The sequence below is a fragment of the Seriola dumerili genome, unplaced genomic scaffold (genome assembly GCF_002260705.1).
Source record: "Seriola dumerili isolate Sdu_G_001 unplaced genomic scaffold, Sdu_1.0 BDQW01000052.1, whole genome shotgun sequence".
NCBI lineage: Eukaryota > Metazoa > Chordata > Actinopteri > Carangiformes > Carangidae > Seriola > Seriola dumerili.
Window position 1 is genome coordinate 3,924,373 of NW_019174307.1, and position 19,373 is coordinate 3,943,745.

Genomic DNA, 19,373 nt, shown 5'->3' on the forward strand with positions numbered 1-19,373 from the left:
GCAATCCCACAGTGCATCATTACTAAGAACTGCGCCTGCGCTGAGGGTTTACGGTTGCTAAGCGCTGTCTGTGTCCATAGCAACAGCTAACAATCTTTACTGATCTTCAACAAAGCTGTTGTAGTGATAGATAGATAGATAGATAGATAGATAGATAGATAGATAGATAGATAGATAGATAGATGTGTCATGACAAATATTGGGTTCATATTATTGTGATGTGGCTCTCTCTCAGGCACAGTTTCTGGCACATCTGTGTGCAAAGTGCATAGTTAAAAGGAAACAGCTAAATGGCTAAAAATGAATGCCATATAAAAAACTGAAATATGATGAGTATGAAAAGGTGTTTCTGGATATCTGAGTGGTGTTTATAAACCTGTGCTGTCAGATGGAGTGCAGTTAAATTCAAAGTTTGCAGCACTTGACAGTTAACCCAAAGAACTTTCTGAAACAGATGGTCTTGCCTATACAGAGCTCTGATCTCAAAATCATGAAGTCAATCTACGATTACACAAAAGGAGACAGAAGACAGTGAGAGAGCCTGAATCCACAGAAGAAACAACAGCAAATTCTCCAAGATGCTTGGAACAACCTACCTGCGTCAACTGAAAAAGAACTGGTGCTGTTATAAAGGCAAAGGGCAGTCACAGCAAATTTGATTAGGGTGTTTCTGTTTACTGCACTTGGTATGAAGTTAACCGATAGATAAAAACTACTCATGGCGTTTTTATTAAAGGTATTACCACTTTAATTTTAATGCTTGCAACTTACATCAGTCTGTATCACTCTGCCTGTGTTTCAGTGAATGGTTAGCCCTCTTTGTTTATAGCACACTACTTTGATATACCTGTTTGGTGAGTTTAGTTGAAAGAAACATTTGACAAAAGAGAAAGCATATAGAGTGGTGAGTGCAGATTCTTGTTGCTTCATTCTGTCAAGGTAAGACATCTACTCTGTGCAACTTCAAGTGAAATACATGAATTATGAAATACATTTTATATGAAAAATGATAGGCTATATTGTTTTAATAGCTACTGCCTCCTTGTTGTTACTGAAAATGCTGTATAATAAGGGGTTTCCAGAGATTTTAAGTAATTGTTTTAAACCTACTACTTTACACTGATGCCTTTAAAAGTTATGGTGATGGTACACTGTTTTATATCAAATGTTAATAGTTCAATACATAAACAGTGAAGTAAAAGATTTGCATTTTTATTTTCATACCAAAAATACGTGAACATGTAGGAATGACAGCTCACAAAATGAATTTTGTAACATGGCAGCAGCTTGAGCTCTTAATAATGGTGCAGATTTTATATGAAGATGACCTTTCTTTCTTAACTGCTTCATCGACATTGTTGCTTTAAGTACAGTCATTTGAATCGCAGCCTTGTCAAGCTTGTTTGGCGAGTCAGCATTACAGAGGACAATATGAGTAAGAGATATCTGTAAATGGTGCTGTCAGCCAGCAGAGCGATTGCTGCTCTGGGTCAAAAGTCAAAATGTCTTCCAAATGAACACCTTCCTGAATTCCAATTCTTTCTAATCTACCTGCCAACTGTCACTGCAGTTCTCTCAAAGGACAGGAAATGATGCTTCGCTGGGTCTTGCTTGCTTTGTTCTTTGGTATCTGTGCAAGTGCCGGAGACCAGAAAAAAAAGAAAGAGAAGCTCCAGTCCCTGTCAAGAGGTGGGTGATGATCCTTTATTTAAGCACTCACAACTGTAGTTTCCTTCTCAAGAATAATTAGCAAACAAAATTCATAGCTGTCAGTTGGATTTTGTGTCACAACACAAACATATAAAGTCTTGAATTTGAACTTTTCTTAAGAAGGAACTCAGTTAATATAATGAAACCATATTGTTGCTGACTTCATTATTTTTTTCCCTGCAGGATGGGGGGATAATATTAGCTGGGTCAAAAGTTATGAAGAGGGCCTGTCAAAGATGGTCAGTAGGTAAGGCTCTGCACCTTGACAACAGCCCTGAATGTTTCTTTATTCTGTCTGGATATGAGTATTTGGCTGTGAGAACAGAATTTCAATGGGAAACTGAAGTTCACGTCCTCTAATTCTTTGCTACAGCTGCACCCTCAAGGCTGGAGTCTGACAGATGGCATGCATATGAATTACTATCACCCTGCAGAAAGCAGAGCGTATCACTTACAGCTACTGAAAATACTGATTTCTATAATTACTTTGATGAGATGCCTATTATATTTACTGTATGTTAATTTTGCTTTATACATCTGTAAATAGCATACTATTTATATGCATTCTGTGTATTGGCATGGGATTTCACCCTAATTATCCTACTTATAAATCCATGAGGGTGATTAGATGGCTCAGTGTTTAAGGTTGGGGTTAAAATTTTGCATTATGCAGAACTACATCTGTTCAAGTACATTGTGCTCCTCTCATGGAATATAGCTCAATTTCTGTCCCATAAAAGCAAATTATTATTCTATTATTTTTTATCATTACTCTTTTAAAGTTTGGCATGGCAACTTCACTTTCTCAGGGACTATGTTATGCATGACTGCATTCACACCCAACACTGTGCATATTGTTCTGAAGAATGTGTCGACTGTCTCTCTGTGGTTTTCTTCTCACAGTCAGAAGCCTCTGATGGTCATCCATCATCGAGACGACTGCCCGTACAGTCAAGGTGCTGCAGCGACTATGCTTCATTACTTTTTTTTTTTAATGTATAAATATAAGCTTGCACATCCTGCACTGCCCTTCTGACCCAGACTTGGGTTTGGTTTCATGGGGAACAAAACAGGTACATTCCATAATACCTGCCAAGCAGGATACGAAATAGCAAAGAATTATATTCATAAATCACTCAGCTGGCTTCCTGGAAGTAAGCTCAATGGATGTGTCCACCAGGATTTCTTCACACATAAACAATAAAGACCACCTACAGGTCAAAGTCTGGCTTTCATTTTTACCAGCTTTGAGGAAAGAAGCAGAATATTTTGCACCCTCCATTTGAATGCCTCAACATACTGATCATTACTTCGTTAGGTTCACAACTCAGCCAAACTATCTGGGAAGAATTTAAATCATTTAGCTTATTATATTGAGCAACATGAATATCAGACATGGATATTCTGCAGGTCCCACTTATTAAAACTTGTTACTAACTTGCCCGACATCCTCTGTCCAAAAGTACAAAAGTTTGGTGCATGGGCCAAAAGTTTAAAAACACAACCTGTGATAACTGAAAATGCCTCACCCGCTTGCACATGTGCTCTTTTTTCTGTCTAATATGAAATGTTGTAATGAAACTAAACAGAATTATCTCAGCAGCACTGAAGAAGGCGTTTGTTGCTGAAAAGTCCATCCAGAAAATGGCCAAAGAGGATTTCATCATGCTCAACTTGGTGGTAATTAAACAACTGTGGTATATGAAGAAACTCTTTTCCACGGCAATGCAATATGCAACTATAGAAATCAGCACTCAAGGACAGAGTATCAAAATCCTGACTGAGTGAATAATATAAAGGGTCAATGTGATAAAACAGGTTAGCTGTATAGTGGGATTTTAAACTAGTACTTTGTTCTTTGTAGTATATATATACAGTATATATATATGTATAGTCTCTAAGCATTATATTCATTAAATATCATTACTAAATCTATATTCATTGTTTAATTAGTCAAATATTTGGAGGTGAATATTGGACAATATCAAGCATAATTATGTGCAACGAACAGCATCTAAAAATAACCATCTGCTAAATATACACACTATTTGTATTTGTAGTAATGGACAAACTGCTGTTTATATTTTATGTTTTTTTACAGGAAGACAGCAACGACAAGCATCAGGCACCTGACGGATACTATGTTCCTCGAATACTCTTTGTTGGTAAATATTTACATAATGAATCATCATTTGGTCAGTTGAAAACATTTATTTCCTCGATAAGCCTTTAAATTTCGGCAAGACTTGTTCGAATGACAAAATGAACTTCCTGCTGTGTCCTCTGTTTGGTCCAGTTTTTGGCCCTGGGCTGATTTGTATATATTTCTTTGGAATGCTTAAGAATCTCACAGTACTTTTTATGTCTTTTTAGCAGAAGAGGGATTCAAGCATAATCAATGGCATAGATATGGGGCTGATGAGAGGGAAAGGAATACAGATGAACAGACTCTGCAGTTCTGTATTCTTAATGATGGTGTGGAGAGTGTTGGGGAAACTAGGGCTGGATATTCTCTTTTATCTCAGTCCTGAATAGCCACTCTTGCAGCTGTAAGACGTCACCCCGTGGTTTTTCACTATAATTGACACCTGTCGTCTGTTTGCTTTACTCTTTCTTACATTTGCTTGCTCCACCACTTTGTCAATTTCATTGTTTTCACTGCAAGTTGCTTTTAAAGACAGTTCCAGAAACACAAGCGGTTAACTAAATAAACAGCAGCAACAGCAGAACAGCTCTGACAGTCAAATAATCGCTCTCCTCAGCAACCTTTGTCTTTCTACAGATCCGACCATGACTGTGCGCGGAGACATTGCCGGAAAGTACAGCAACCACCTCTACACTTACACGCCTGATGACATGGCACATCGTGAGTGACCATCCACTCTAATGACAGTTTACACCAGTATGAAGACACACTGAACCCACACTGTTCACTGTGTTTTGACAGAAGTGACAGACTTTATTTATGAGGTGGGTCTGACAGAGAGAACAGTTAGCAAGGGGCTTTCACAGGTTTGAGGTTTCAGCAAGAGGAGCTGGGTTTATAACACCAGTGCTCAAACTACTTTAAGTAAATTCTATTTATGTTTCAACACATTAATGTGTCCAATTTGCAGAGTTAAGTTCAATTTACCAAAAAGGAAGCAGGTTGTTTTAATGTAGAGATGATATTAATTAACAAAATAGTCAAACAAATCACTTAAAACAACACTGATCTGGCAACACTGATCAAAACAGTAAATAAATAAAGTGTTTTCCTGTAATATCATTGACCCATGAATGAGAAGTCCTTTCATATGTGTTTGAATTTGAGATGAAAAAGTCTGCATTTTGTGTTACTGAAATTTCTATCCCTATCCCTATGATCATAGTCAGTGCTGGTGTAAACAAACCTTTAACTGGAGCAGAAAACAGTAGCAGCTTAGCTTTAGTTGTTGTTTTGTGTCAGTGTATTAAAAAAAGATGTTTAATATTAATTTGATAATGATGTTTGTTGTCCTGTCAAAACAGTTTTGGTTAAAACAGGAAAACAGAAGAATAAACGGTTTGATTTGGATGACCTGTGTATGATCTTGAAAAGTGAGCAGACTTCATAGTACAAGGCTCCTCTGGGCTTCAGAAAATCTGCAGCTCTCCTTCCAAGATATATTTGTAAAACTGCAGTCACCACTTACTTTGGGCCAAGACACAATAGTAAAAACATCTATTCATACAACGTAGAGTAAGAGTATGTACACTTTGTCAAAATCTGATTCATGCAGCTTGTATAGCCTTTATTTATAAGCTATTCCACTGAGGAAAAGAGAACCTTGGTCTTTATTCATATTTGTCATTTCTTTTTCAACAGTGGCCAAAAACATGAAGAAAGCCAAAGTCCTGCTGCACGCTGAGCTCTAGCATCACTCTGCCGTCTCTCCATCCTCCAGTCATGCTGGGCTGCCTGCTAGGTGTCAGCACTCAAATGTTTACACACTGCTCAGTGATCAATAAAACTAAAATAAATGATCAGGAAGTGAAGCGTATAAGTGTTGTAATTGTGCTAATGACGTCCTGTGGGTATTGAAGGTTGCACAACTTTTGTGTTTTTTAGTTACACTTCAATTCTACTTTATATAATTTAAAAACAAAAAAGCAAACATGATATTCAGTTTTCTTTAAGAATTTAAAGGCTTCACACTGATAACACATTTAGATGTTCTTTTTATGATTGTATTGCCCCAAAGGTTTTAAAGGAATAATTTGTCATTTTAATAAGCAAACTATTGTTTTAAACTGATTTTCTTTTTAGAGTTGACAATGAATTTTACCTCCAGTTGGTCCAGTTGTATTTAGCGTGGGCCTTTTAAAAAAGGAACGTAATGAACCCATTCAGTGGCAGAAGATACAAGATACAAGAAATATCTTTTGGAAGTGAATGTGACCCCCGTGAATCAGGTTTCCACAAGAATTTGATGGACTTCATCAAAAATGCTGCATTGGAATGAAGTGGGGTTTTTTTCCATGTGATAACGACAGGGGAAGAATTTAATCTCATTGTAAAGTAACTGGAGAATGGAATGAATGCCATCTCACAGATAGTGGGGTGTTTTTGCCACTAGGTGGCAGTACAATATAAATGCCTAAAGTCTTATGTGATCAATGACTTTTTTTCCACTGAAATCTTAAAGATTATGCAGGTGAAGTGGGAGATACTTTGTGTTTGATTTTATAAATTATAAAAACTTGATCATATTTAGGATATAAGCACAGTTAATATACCGTATGTAATTATATACTTCACACATCCACTCCACACTGTAATCTCACTTGCATTATTTGGCCAGTACAACATCCTTTTACTGTATATTCCACTGTGTGTTTATCAAACACCTGTTATAAGATGAGCCGCGTCTCTGTTTCTTTTGTTAAATGGTCCTGGCTGACATCTGCAAAAATACCAGTGGTAAACAACTCAGGCTGAGACAGAAGGGAACCGTGCTGCATCGCCACAAATAGCACAGATGCAGTTTTCAGCTGTCAAAGCTAAGGATTAATAAGCTTGTTTTTAATTGTTATGGCTCCACTGTGTGCTCCATTTTTGTGCCGTCCCCTTTTTCAAAGAAAAAAAGCTGTGGAAAGGTACAGACATACAGTACATCAGCAGAAGTTAACGTTTAGCAAGCTTGCAACAGTGTCAACACACACTCAAAACCCCGAGATGCATCCTGAAGATCCATTTATTTTGCATTTCTGTGAATTCAGAGAAAATCAGAAAACAGAGAAACATTTTAAATGGGTCAGTGAGTTTCATTCCTCAATATGATTTTTCCTTAACATCTACTGAAAGAACTGATCACTGAGAAATGATTAAATTATTCACACTTCAGTTGCATTTTTTCTCCTCTCATACAGTCAGCGCTGACATCTGAAGCAATTGTGTGTCTGTTCCTCTCATGTTTTTTAGTTATCTGTCTGTCAGATGGACCCGAGATGATTCTCCAGAAACTCCTGAGAGCTTCCAACTATTTCAACTATTTCCCCCCACTTTTATTTTCTCAAGAAATGGGTTTCATAGGCTTACACTCCTGGGTTTATAACAAATGTGTCTTCTACTCAGAATTTCCTATATCCTGGGTCTGACAATTCCCTATCTGGCTCATTGTGGTGCTGTTTCAGTGCTCTGTGACAGAAATTCTGCTTCCAAAATCCTTTCCCCATTTCATGCCTCCAAAACACTGTCGTATGGCTTTAGGAATATGAAATATCTCTTGCATTACATGACAAAAAATATCAAATTATTTATCATTGGTGGAAAAATTGGGGGGGGGGTGTATTTACACACAGATACCAAGTAGCCTTCCTAAATAAGAGATGTTTGGCTGTAATGTAACTGGTTTCTATATAGTATATATGCACACAAACACATACTCCATGAACATGCACACGTAAAACACTGCAAAAAATGCTAATAGTACATGGATATAAGCAAATACCCACACACACAGTTATACCGTATATTTTACAAACTTACACATATTCTTCTAGCAATGCCAAAACTTTCTCTAGGTTACCTCTCAAACACAAGGTTGCTCCACACTTTGGAGAAATGACTTAAGGACGTCAGCATCGAATTTCAAAGAGCATTTCTTTAGAGACACACAAGGACAGTGTGACGGGAAGAAATACTAAGGTCTGATGTTATACAGGTTTGGGCTGTGTCAAAATCTCAACGAGAAAGAGGTGACACTGAAAATAGTATCCACACAGTTTCAGCTTGATCTGCAATAATTAGAATGGGCTTTAGCATGGATACTTTTATCTTGACCCATTTCAGTAAAGAGAAAATCTAAAAAATTGTGTGAGCACATTATTATTATTATTTTATTATGATTGTAAATACAAAAGTACAACCTTCTAAAATGTTCCAATGAAATAAGAGAATCTAAATCTTCATATTTTTCATTTTCATTTCCTCATTATGCAGCATAGAATTTGAAACCAGTTTTTCTGAGTTCAGTGTGAACAGGAGGTAAAGTTAAAATGTCCTGTGACATGACATTGTAAATACTGTATTTAAATAACTGGGTAGGTTTTTCAGCAGAGCCTTATAAATAAACAACATACAATGCTGCTCCCTTCTGTTTATTAAGGAGGACCGCCCAACCTTTTCATATACAACGCAATGGTGAGTGAGAAAAGTGTCACCTGTGATGAAGCACAGTGCTCTGTGATACATGGATTCAAGAGACTTTAAGGAGGAGGAGAAGCATACATATATACAATATAACCATAATCAAGAGCAGATAGAATTGTAGATTGTACAACAGTCTTTCGACTATAGAAGAGAAACATGATTTGTTACTATACTAAAATCTAAATCTTACCTTCAGTTTGCTTGATAGGTGATCCGAATGGGTCTTAAAAGTGAGTCTGGTATCCAACTAGAGTCCTAAGTATTTATTACATTCAACTGTGTCAATTTTATGACCATGAAGGGTTTGGATATGGGCAGCAGGCTGGATATTCTTTACCTAGAGAATACAGCATACATTTGGTTTTACAAGAATTTAAAAGTGTTAAACGCTGACAATAGATAGCAATCACCAGATCATGAGAAGAGCCAGTGTCATCTGCATAAAAGTGTACATTACAGTTTGGGGTGTCAGAGATGATATTGTGTATGGTATGATATTGTAAAAGAGGACCAAGTATGGACTGTTGCGAAACACCTGTACAAACACTAAGGGGACTTGACTTGGAACAGATGGAAGCTACTGTCTGAGTTCTATCTGAGAGACAGTCATGAAACTATTTAATGGACTCCTCATTACACCAACTGAGCATATTTAATCCACTAGAACATTATAATCGACTGAATCAAATGCTTTAGATAGGTCTATGAAAAGTGCAGCACAATGTTGATGATTGTCCAGGGCTTCAATAATATTGTTAAGTGAATGACTAGATTTGCTTTCTTGCTGAGAGATGAGAGGATTGACACCATTCTCATATACGTCGATTCAGTGGCACACAGTATACATAAGTAAGTAATACATCTGAAATCTCAGAATAATCCAAGCCCTCTTTATTGCATGAAGCTGTCACTTCACATTCATGTTTTGCAACATTACTTTTATAATGTTTTGCAGCATTATAGAACATTATTTATGTCACAGCTTCATTGTACTGTACCTTGCACACAAGACAAAGGTGGAAAAGCATCTTACTCTGGCCCCCTAAACTGAGAGAGGATTACTATATTATAAAAATATGAAAAGCTCAGTAAATCTGCACCTGAATCATTCATTTGCAGATTCAAGGTGAAGGTGTTTTGTTGCAACATGGAAGTGGCATAATAAAACTTAAGACATTTACAGGCACAATCCAAACCCAAACATAAACATTAGCATGGGGCTAGGACCAACATTGCTAGCTCTAACTTTCAAAAGTGGTCGTTTAATTACTTTACTAATGGTTTACCAAAAAATGTTATAAAAACAAAGCATAAAGCCTTGAATTTACTGAAAGAATTGTTACTGAGCATGCTCTCAAAGCACACACACGCACACACACACACACACACACACACACACACACACACACACACACACACACACACACACACACAAACACACACACACACACACACACACCAACACAAACACACACACTGAGGTTCAGAGATCTTCGGTTTGACTTTGGCAGTGGGGCCGTCTATGACAAGGGCACTGGGCTATTAGTCCTCGTTTGCACACTGCTTGGACAATTTAGCTATTCAAATAGAGCCCGCTTACTGGGAAACAGCTCCTTAATGAAGAGATGGCCGAGTAATGTGCCATAAATCTATTCTTTTATTCTTTCCCACACACTCATGAATACACACTGCCCGTATGCATACAGAACCATCATGTACACCTACGCATAAGCGCATACTTAAATGCAGATTTACACACACTCCTCACACACAAGGCAAGAGCGGAATGATATTATAATGTATTCCTTTATGTAATAAAGGAAGTGAGAGCAATTTTGGCCAGGTAAATCAAAAAGGTCAAAATGCAAATGTCAGCTTTTCCTCCTTCCTTTTTAATTATTCTGTCATGTTCAAAGAGCCATCATCAGAGAGGAGCTACTCTGACAAAGGAAGGCCTGAGCTCACAGATAAGCTCAATCAGCGTCTCCTCTTGACGCTTCCTTCTCCATACTTAGCCTATCTACACTCCTCTCACACACACAGCAACACTTAGCATTACCTCAAAGTAAATTACAATGTATCCCTACAACCCTGGTGTCAAAGGGATGCTTTGGCAATTACCAGTCGACTGTGGATGTTGAGTCAATTAATTTTCACTGTGGAGTGTCATCTTGTTAGCTGATTTAAAAAATAAAAAAATAAAAACTCAGACAATACAAGATTAAAGTCCAGTATTGTTAGTTGTGATCATATAGAAGTCACTAACTAACATCTGAAAGCACACGCAAACACATCTATAGAGAAAAACTTAATTAAAATAAAATTTAAAAAAGGGAAAGAAAGGCTAAAATGACTGCCTCCCTCAATTAAATATTTATTTTTGCAACATACTATATAAATTTCACATTAAAGCCACTGGGACTGTTGTTGCTAGTTTTCCTTCACTCCATGAATTATCTTTAATTCATGGGGTTAAAACATTTATTTTACTTCTGATTATAAAATGTTTCAAAATCACAATTGATTAAAGTTTAACTGCTTTTGTACCAAAGGAAAAAAAAACATATTCTTGCCTGCTGAACAATACTGTTTTATGTTGATATGATTGCAGGGCCCCAAGGCCTGAGTGTGTTGCAGTGTGTCCCACTGCAGCTCATTATGTGTGTCTCTCCCTCTCACTGTGTGACAGGCTACATTATTTGGTATTCATTTTCCATCCATTTTCCTATTTTATTGAATAGAGAAATTTTTTATTGCCCCACTTTCAGACGAGAGCTCACAATTGCAAAGTGACTGGCTACAACTTTCTGTAGAGTTTTCCATTACTGTACCTGTCTATGGCGTCTTTGCGAGCAGGTCTGCCAGTTCAGAGTCGTATCTGGTTAAAAATGGTACAGGGTGAGCATGTCATCTTGTTGTTTCATTTGTTTGTTGATTGCTATGTTCATCCAGGTGTACTCTTACTCCAGGTGTACTCTAGCTAGACATTTAGGCAAAGCTTTTGCTCTTACAGGCCTCATGTCTCCCCTCACTTGTTTGTCTTGGATTCAGCGACAATGGGTTTTATGCAGCCTCACACACACACACACACACACACACACACACCACCTGTCTTTCTTTCTCTCTCTCTCTTTCACACACACACACATACTCTCTCTTTCTCTCTCTCATACACACACACACACACACACACAATGCTCACACACACACACACACTCTCTCTTTCTCTCTCACACACACACACACATGCTCACACACACTCACACACACACACACACACACACACACACACACACACAAGGTCACTGAGGTACTCTAGCCAGTGAATAACAGGAGGCTGGAGCCGGCCGAGGTGGAGACTGGTCTTGCGATGTGATTCGCCACATACATCAACTCTGTTGAGCAGAAAATTGAAATGGAAATGTGGGCCTTGAAAGAGTGTGGCTCCCATTTACCCCTGGACTGAAGCTAATGATTTGTCATTTCTCTCAGGGGCACAAGCTGCTGCCCTCACACTCACACTCGCACTGCACCGGAGGGCTCGGCAGCGTCACCGTCACCTACTGTAGGTATCCATGTTTCATGCAAGTTGTATTTCCACATTTGTGCTGTATGTTGTTGCTGTTTATCTCTGACTCGAGTTAAATTTGTGAATACCTTTATTTATAATCAGATCAAACAGGTTTCTCACAGCTTTCATGGAGCATGTCATAGGGGCACCAGGTAGCAGCAGGACTGCTGCCAAAAAAAAGAAGAGAGTCATCTCACATTAGATCACTTTCTGCTCTATGTGTGATCCATTATTCCATCACAGCTTATTCCTCATGTGGACTTGTCACTCTTTATAGTATCTCACCTGACTTCCTAAAGTGTTTCTGGCAGAAAGCCTTCACACATTAGAATACATTTGTGGCCAAAAGAAGGAACAGAACAGTGATGTTACATAACTTTATATGCACCCTGTGAGCACATGGAGAAATTAAAGATGTCCTAGAAGGAAACATGAATGCTTTTAGTCTGATTTACACTGCGGTAGAGGTGCACTTTAGCCTCTTGTGGCCGAAATGAGTATTACAAAAACAAACATTTGGTAAAAGAAGGACAAAAAGTTTTTTCCTCACTTATTTTCAAGAGAGAGAGAGAGAGAGAGAGAGAGAGAGAAAATGAGCTTGGAAAAAAACACCTGTTTTCACAGATGAAAACAAACTTGATGAAACGATCCTGGCAAAAACAAAATAATCACTTGCTTTTCAGGGCTTCTGTACTGAGCTGTTCAATTTAACCAACATTAAAAGTTACAAAACTTAAAATGAAAGATAAGGATAGGTGGTGAAAATGTAAAAAGGGCATCAAACCAGTATTAAATATGTGTAATAATATGGGATAAAGGCCAAGTTAACCTTAAAGATAGAAGATAGATAGAGGTATATGCTTTACTTGACTTCAGTGCAGGTAGCTGTATAGTGACCTTTAAAATCTGAATTAAACAAAAATCAGGCAATTTAACTCCAGTTCCTGCTGAAATTTATTCCATCTGAGTATCTTTTTTTTAGATTAGGAACCCCCTGACCTGCGTATAGACTCAGGAGTGGAAGTCTCTCCTAAATGACAGAGGCAGCCAACCCTGGATCTTAAGAGTGAAGTGTAGAGAATAGTGGCAACACCATCATCCAGTACATAATTAATTTGTTAGATAGATCACCATCTAATCACAGAGAAATGCATTTGTAGGATGTCACCCGCTCAGTCGGTGATACTTGAGTCTGAAATGCTCTCTCTTAGGGAATAATGTTTCTCACATTTTAAAAGATGCTTTTTAAACATTTCCCTCAGTTTGCAGAGTTCACTGTCAAACTCCACCACCTGACATACAGCTAACTGAAATAAGCTATTGAAATATTTGACGCTAATACTTTACACAAGGCATATTTGATGCACAGTGTATGGCAGCTGGCTGTAGCGGGGAAACTGTGTTCAGGGCTGAAGTGTACTGCTTGTATTCCAAAAGATGTGATAATATTAATGTTTATGTAAACATGTACGGCTGTTAAGACTCAGCAGCTGGGTTTCTGAATTATTGAAGAGCAGAGAGTTTCTAACATGTTTTGGTCTGTTGCTGCGTTCGCCTGTCATGACAGTTTGAATCTGCTTTTTCATGAGCTTTCATCATGTCAATGGAGCTATGAGCACAGGGGCTTAGTGTTTAAAGCAAAGCCTGATGTGTGATTTATTATTGATCTGATGGCAGGATCTGCTGGGATACTAAACAGACACAGACACAAACACACTTTCACTGCATTTGGAAAATATTCTCTATTGACTGGAAGACCTCCATGATTTGTACATCTCCTGTTCTGAACTCCAGACTTTTATTTGAACTTAATTCATTGACTGAGTTTGAAGAGTGAAGATTGCTTAAAGGTTAGCGCTCAGTTTGCCTTACCATGAAAGCTGGATCGATAAAAAATGCTAGTAAAAATGATTAAAACATGAGGTCATATTTAACCTCACTAACTTCCTCTCTGACGTCTCTCAGATGAATAAGCAATGAAATATGTTTGTGGTATGAAACTGTTTGTTTTTCATCCTTAACTGAACATAAAGTGTGGAACAAACGCAACTTAAAAGTGTTCCTTACAGGTACTGTAAACACACACACACACAGCAAACTTGATGCCATTACTTTTCTCCCGGTGTGAGCTCAAGATTAAAACCGGCAGTAAAATGCATGAGAAGCTTCTGTCTGAGTAATCCAACCTCACCTTGAGTCTGATTGACACCAAACACGTTTGCAATTTGTATCTGGTAAAATGTTCCTCTCAGCAAGCAGCTCATCTGAACATGGAGAATGACAACCACTAGAAATATATTCATAATATATATTTCAAACTACTATCACTTGTTAAATTAATTAAATAAAAATAATGTTTCACTCAAAGAGGCACGATCCTGAAGTGGCTCTAAAGATGATGACAATATGCAAAGGATGTGTTTGAATAATAATGCAGATAGTTTCTTTATTAAATTGTCTGCACCATTAGAAATCTTTTGTTTCCAATACATCCTTGCTGAACAATCCTATAAAGCATGGCTGATGTATGCTTGAAACCTTCAGGTATAGCATGAACACGAGGCTCTGGGCATCGTCCATGCCTGATTACTGTTGTATTATAACCATATTACCTTTATGTACATCCCACACTGTTGATGTTGTTGATTGTTGCATCATTTCATGTGCAACTGACAACGCCAGTGTGTATTGCCCCTTTTAGGCTCATTCTGTTCTGTTTGTATACATGCATAAGGATGTCCAGTGGTGGAAAGTCAAGCGCTGTACTTAAGTACAACTTATACTGCACTTGAGTTTTTGGGGGAAGTACTGTACTTTTTACTGCACTACATTTCTTTGACAGCTATAGTTATACTTATTGTTACAGACTTAAAATAAAAACTAGAATTACTGCCTCAAGCCAAGTTGCAGGACATATGGTCACAATCTCTTCTTCCTGAGTTACAGCTTTGAATAATATCCAGAAGTCTTTTTGAAGATTATGATGTCACAGTGAAGTTGACCTTTGACCGCCAAAATGTAATCAGTTCGTCCTTGAGTCCAAGTGAACATTTGTGCCAAATCTGAAGAAATACCCTCGAGACGTTACTGAGATATTGTGTTCATGAGAATGGGTTGGACAACCTGTAAACATAATGCGTCTGGCTCTGGCTGTCGTCAGCATGGAGAAATAAATCCCTTATCAATTGACTTAACTGTTTTGAGAGCCAAAGAGGTAAAACTTTCCAATATTGGAGATAATTGAAAAGTTTAGAAATAAGAAGTAATCCAAAATTGTATCTAAAAATCAAGAATAATGTAATAATTACTGTATCAGACTGGCAGAGGTAGAACAAGTACTATTACTTTCAAGTAAAAGAGTCAATGTAAGACCTTCACTTGTATGAAGTATTTAGATATTATTGTATTAGTGCTTTTACTTGAGTAAAGATCAATATCCTCTTTCCACCACTGAGGACATCTAACACTGCTAATCACTGTCCTCCTTGTTGTCATAGCAACTGCTAGTTCAGAAAAGTTGACAGGATGAGGATGCGTTCATCATGTCCTGATGCTTCAGAGTGATTATGGTGAAAGTTTCTGGTAACGCAGCCTGAAAGCATCGAGATGATGATGCACTTCGTTTGCTTTTACCTTTATATTGGATTTGAAAGTGACTGGTCACAAACTCGAGAGAAAATCTGACCACATTTTGTCCTGTGATTGGTCAGAAATGACCAGACGTCCAGTGTGTTCTTCATTCTGTGCACACAAAATACAATAAACACATGTGGACAACAGCCACCAAGTTGATCGTGATTCTTTGTCCCTCTACATCCATTCCTTAGATTCGAGACAGGTAGAGACAGAAACACTCAAACGTCGATAAGAAAGAATCCCAGCCATGTGCAAAAGTAAACTAAGAACTCTTTTATTCTTTTTTGTTCATTTTATATATCTATCTTTATCTGTTTTATTTTTTTTTTTTCTACACGAGTCCTTTAAAAGTTTGTCATCATGCTAGGTGCAGCTTCAGTGTTTGAAGTACATGCAAGGTTGTGGTTTTTGTTGGTGTAGGTTTTCACACATCGGACAACTGGAGAGAGGGAGAACGGAGAGCGGTGGACCCAGAGTGGACAAACACTGAGCGCCACTGGAGTCACCGAACAAAACGAAACAAAAAAATAAAAAATAAACCCACTGCAGACGCAGCTGCGGGGGAGGAGGAGGGGGGCACTGACCATCATTGAGGATTCACAAAGGGTTAAGCAGAAGCAGTTCATTTCTTGCTGTGATAGTTGCCATCCGATCCATAAACGGGGACGGTTTTTCATCATGACATCATCAGTTGACATCTTTAGTGCAGTCAAAAGAAAAACAAAACTCAAGAAGCAGGCAGTCTTTAGGGGGGAAATATGTATATATATATATATCTATATATATATCTATATATATCTATATAAAAACCTCAGACAGCTTCGTGGAGAGAGAAGATACCAGGAGACGAGCAAAGACTGGAGGAGCAAAGGGGGGAAGGAAACTTATTCAGACTCCTGTTTGGGGTGGGCTGACATTAAAGGAGACATCAGGAATATTGCTTGTGACTTTGGTCTGGGTCTATTTGTCAGGGGGCACTGGATCCCACTGCTTACAAGGTTTTTACCTTCAAGTCAAGTCTGGGAGATTCCCTCTTCTTCTCTAATACTGACTCATAAAACAACCAAATATAAGTGAAAAAGGTACATAGAAGACATCACACGTGCCAGCTAGTGGATGCCACTTTTAGCTCAGGCACCTTACAATGCATATCATTTTTTTTTTTTTTTAAAACACGGGTGGCTACAATTGGGATGAAGCCTGTAATAACCCCGGCAGTGTTAGTGCCATGCTTTATGGTGCCCAGTGAGTCACATAGAACCACTAATACCTACTTAGGAACATGAACATCTTCACTATCCCGAAAACAGGGAAAGATCTAAAAACAGTTTTCAAGAGAATGGGATGAATTGATTGTACAGGAACAGAATTAGTCATTTGTGTTGTTCCTTATATACACAAAACTACTATATTGCAGCAATAATGATCGCAGGTCACACAATATACACGTGGCCACCGACAGCAACAGATGCACTAAAGAAGCCTGACAATTCAATTTCCCCCATATTGGATTGAATACACTGTTTTTGTACAAATCAAAAAGTACATTGGTCAGTGGATATACAAAAAAACAAATAAATGTTGATCCCAAAAAAAAAGAAAAAAAAAAAAGTGTAAAATATATTTAAAAAAAACATCTTTGTAAGGAAAACACTGGGACAGAAACACACATGGACATCATCATCTTTGGTGAAGATTCCACAGAGTATGCTTAAAGACGCCTGAGCACACAGAGATTGCACACACACACACACACACACACACACACACACACACATACATGCACACACACACCCACACACACACGCATACATTTTCCTACAGCTTGGAATAGGAATTGACTGCGGTTCACGTGGAAACTGGTCCTCATTAACACATTTAAAACATGAGGACATTGATGCACTCAGGGTGTACAGGTGTCGAACCAAATCACAAAGGTCTTCTCGAGCTACGCAACTAACGTGTTTCTGAAGTAGAAGAGAGGAGGACGAAAAATGACATCACGCTGTGAGACATTTGGTTGTAACCAACTGGCAGAGTTGATCAGGTACTGTGTTAGCATACAACTTTCAGTCTGCTCACACAGGGACTGCATGGTACTTCACTGCTCCTCCAGGTGTTTCCAGAGAGAGAGTTATGTGGAGGGATTACAACATGTTTGCATCTCAGACAATCACTACAGACTGGCATAATGTGGTATCTAGTGAGTGTAACTTCATATACAGTACTGTACGTGGCACTACAGTACACAGACCATGCCTTCTATGGATAGTTCAACTGACGGCTATCATGGATCCCTTCCACAAAGTGACATAGTTACAAGATCTGAGAGGTCTGTTTATACTATCACTATTTTCACTGCAGTGTTATCCCCTATCCTCAAATGCCCAATCTTAAGAAAAACAAACAAAAAAAAAAACTGTCCCGGTCCCTCCCCCCAAAACAAACAAACAATAAGTCACAAGAAATCTAGAAAACAGAGACACAGATTCAAAGCTGCCTGTGGAGGAAGATGCTGGCATTCATTCAAAATCATTCACTGATGGATGCACGGGGCTCTCCACCGCATGTTTTCTGCTCTGCAGGCCTCCCAGTTCAGTTCCCATGCAAAGCCATGGCTTAGATCAAGAAAAAAATACAACGTGCAGCACCTCCCAAAGCTTGTCCCAAGACCCAGGCGAGGGAAGGAGTCAACATGACCCCCCAGTGTTCAAGTATGAAATGAGAGTGGCGTAAAATAACTTACAGAACATATGCATGAATGAATGAATAAGACATTAAAAATAAACAAAAGTTCACTAAACTGCAGTGTCACCTGGCCTGTACTGTATATTCCTTCCAGTCAGTGAATCAAACAGGGCGACAATATTGTGTAACATTTTCATCTTTAATACAGGGGCTAACAACATGTAGTCTCACCTAAGCAACGGACCAAATGACACACATTAAATGTTATAACTATTTTATGTTCTCTTTCTTTTCAGTACTAGATTTACATCCTGAAGATTTATGCATCTTTAAATTAAAGTTCGTCATAGTCGTTGATTTTAGCAAGTATATATATATTTTTTTAGGTCCATACACATTGGATTTACTTGACAAAGATCCTGTGTTTCTAGGCTACATTTCACCCTAAACTGGCTACAATCACTGATCAAGAAAATAGACAAAAACTGTATAATTTCAACTTTCACATGTTAAACATGATGTCTCTGGGAAACATAAACAACTGACTGGTGTAAAAACCATGGATTCCAGTTTTAAAACAGAAAACAAGTAGATGAAAAACACCATCCATTAAAAATAAAAATAAAAAGGAGGAGACACGGTGAGGCTGAGGTCCTCTGAGGAATGAGAATGACGAGCTATGGATGGTTTGTGAAACTACGCACGTTTATTTCCACAAGTACAAAGTGCACGTGCGTGCCGACACATGGGACGGAGGTAAGTGTCTGTGTGGGCGGGCTGTTAATAAGGGGCTCTCTTGCTTTCAGGCCTGGGTCAGGGGGGAAGGAGTGGGGGGTATAGGAATGCATTGGTCCCTTGACTCCCTCAGGAGCTGAGGGTGAACTGGTCTTGCTCAATGGGCTTTTTGACCCACGCCCCCAGGCCGGCCTTGTGGAAGGCCTTGATGAGCGCCTGCTTAGCAGAGTGATACTCTGTCGCTGCCTGCTTGGCTTCATGGTAGGAACTGGGCTTCAGCACCTTGATCCGCAAGATGGATGACAGCTGAAAGGGAAAGAGACAAAGTCATGTCACCAAGTAAAGTAAATATACAGTAAA

At 38.4% G+C, this 19,373-nt stretch overlaps 2 protein-coding genes across 2 annotated transcripts in view; one reads left to right on the forward strand and one right to left on the reverse strand.

The window, feature by feature from the left end:
- The first annotated feature begins 880 nt into the window (after window positions 1–880).
- LOC111218700 (anterior gradient protein 2-A-like) lies at window positions 881–5,722 on the forward strand. The gene is made up of 8 exons (XM_022741114.1): window positions 881–939; window positions 1,571–1,689; window positions 1,894–1,957; window positions 2,614–2,666; window positions 3,314–3,390; window positions 3,812–3,875; window positions 4,493–4,576; window positions 5,558–5,722. The coding sequence occupies exons 2-8, from the start codon at window positions 1,590–1,592 to the stop codon at window positions 5,605–5,607; spliced, it is 492 nt and encodes a 163-aa protein (XP_022596835.1). The 5' UTR covers window positions 881–939; window positions 1,571–1,589; the 3' UTR covers window positions 5,608–5,722.
- Window positions 5,723–17,255: 11,533 nt separating this feature from the next.
- LOC111218474 (double-stranded RNA-specific editase 1-like) overlaps window positions 17,256–19,373 on the reverse strand; it is a 112,877-nt gene continuing 110,759 nt past the window's right edge. Inside the window, exon 12 of the mRNA XM_022740800.1 lies at window positions 17,256–19,319. Coding sequence (XP_022596521.1) covers window positions 19,143–19,319 — 177 coding nt within the window. The 3' untranslated portion in view covers window positions 17,256–19,142. The remainder of the gene's footprint in view (window positions 19,320–19,373) is intronic.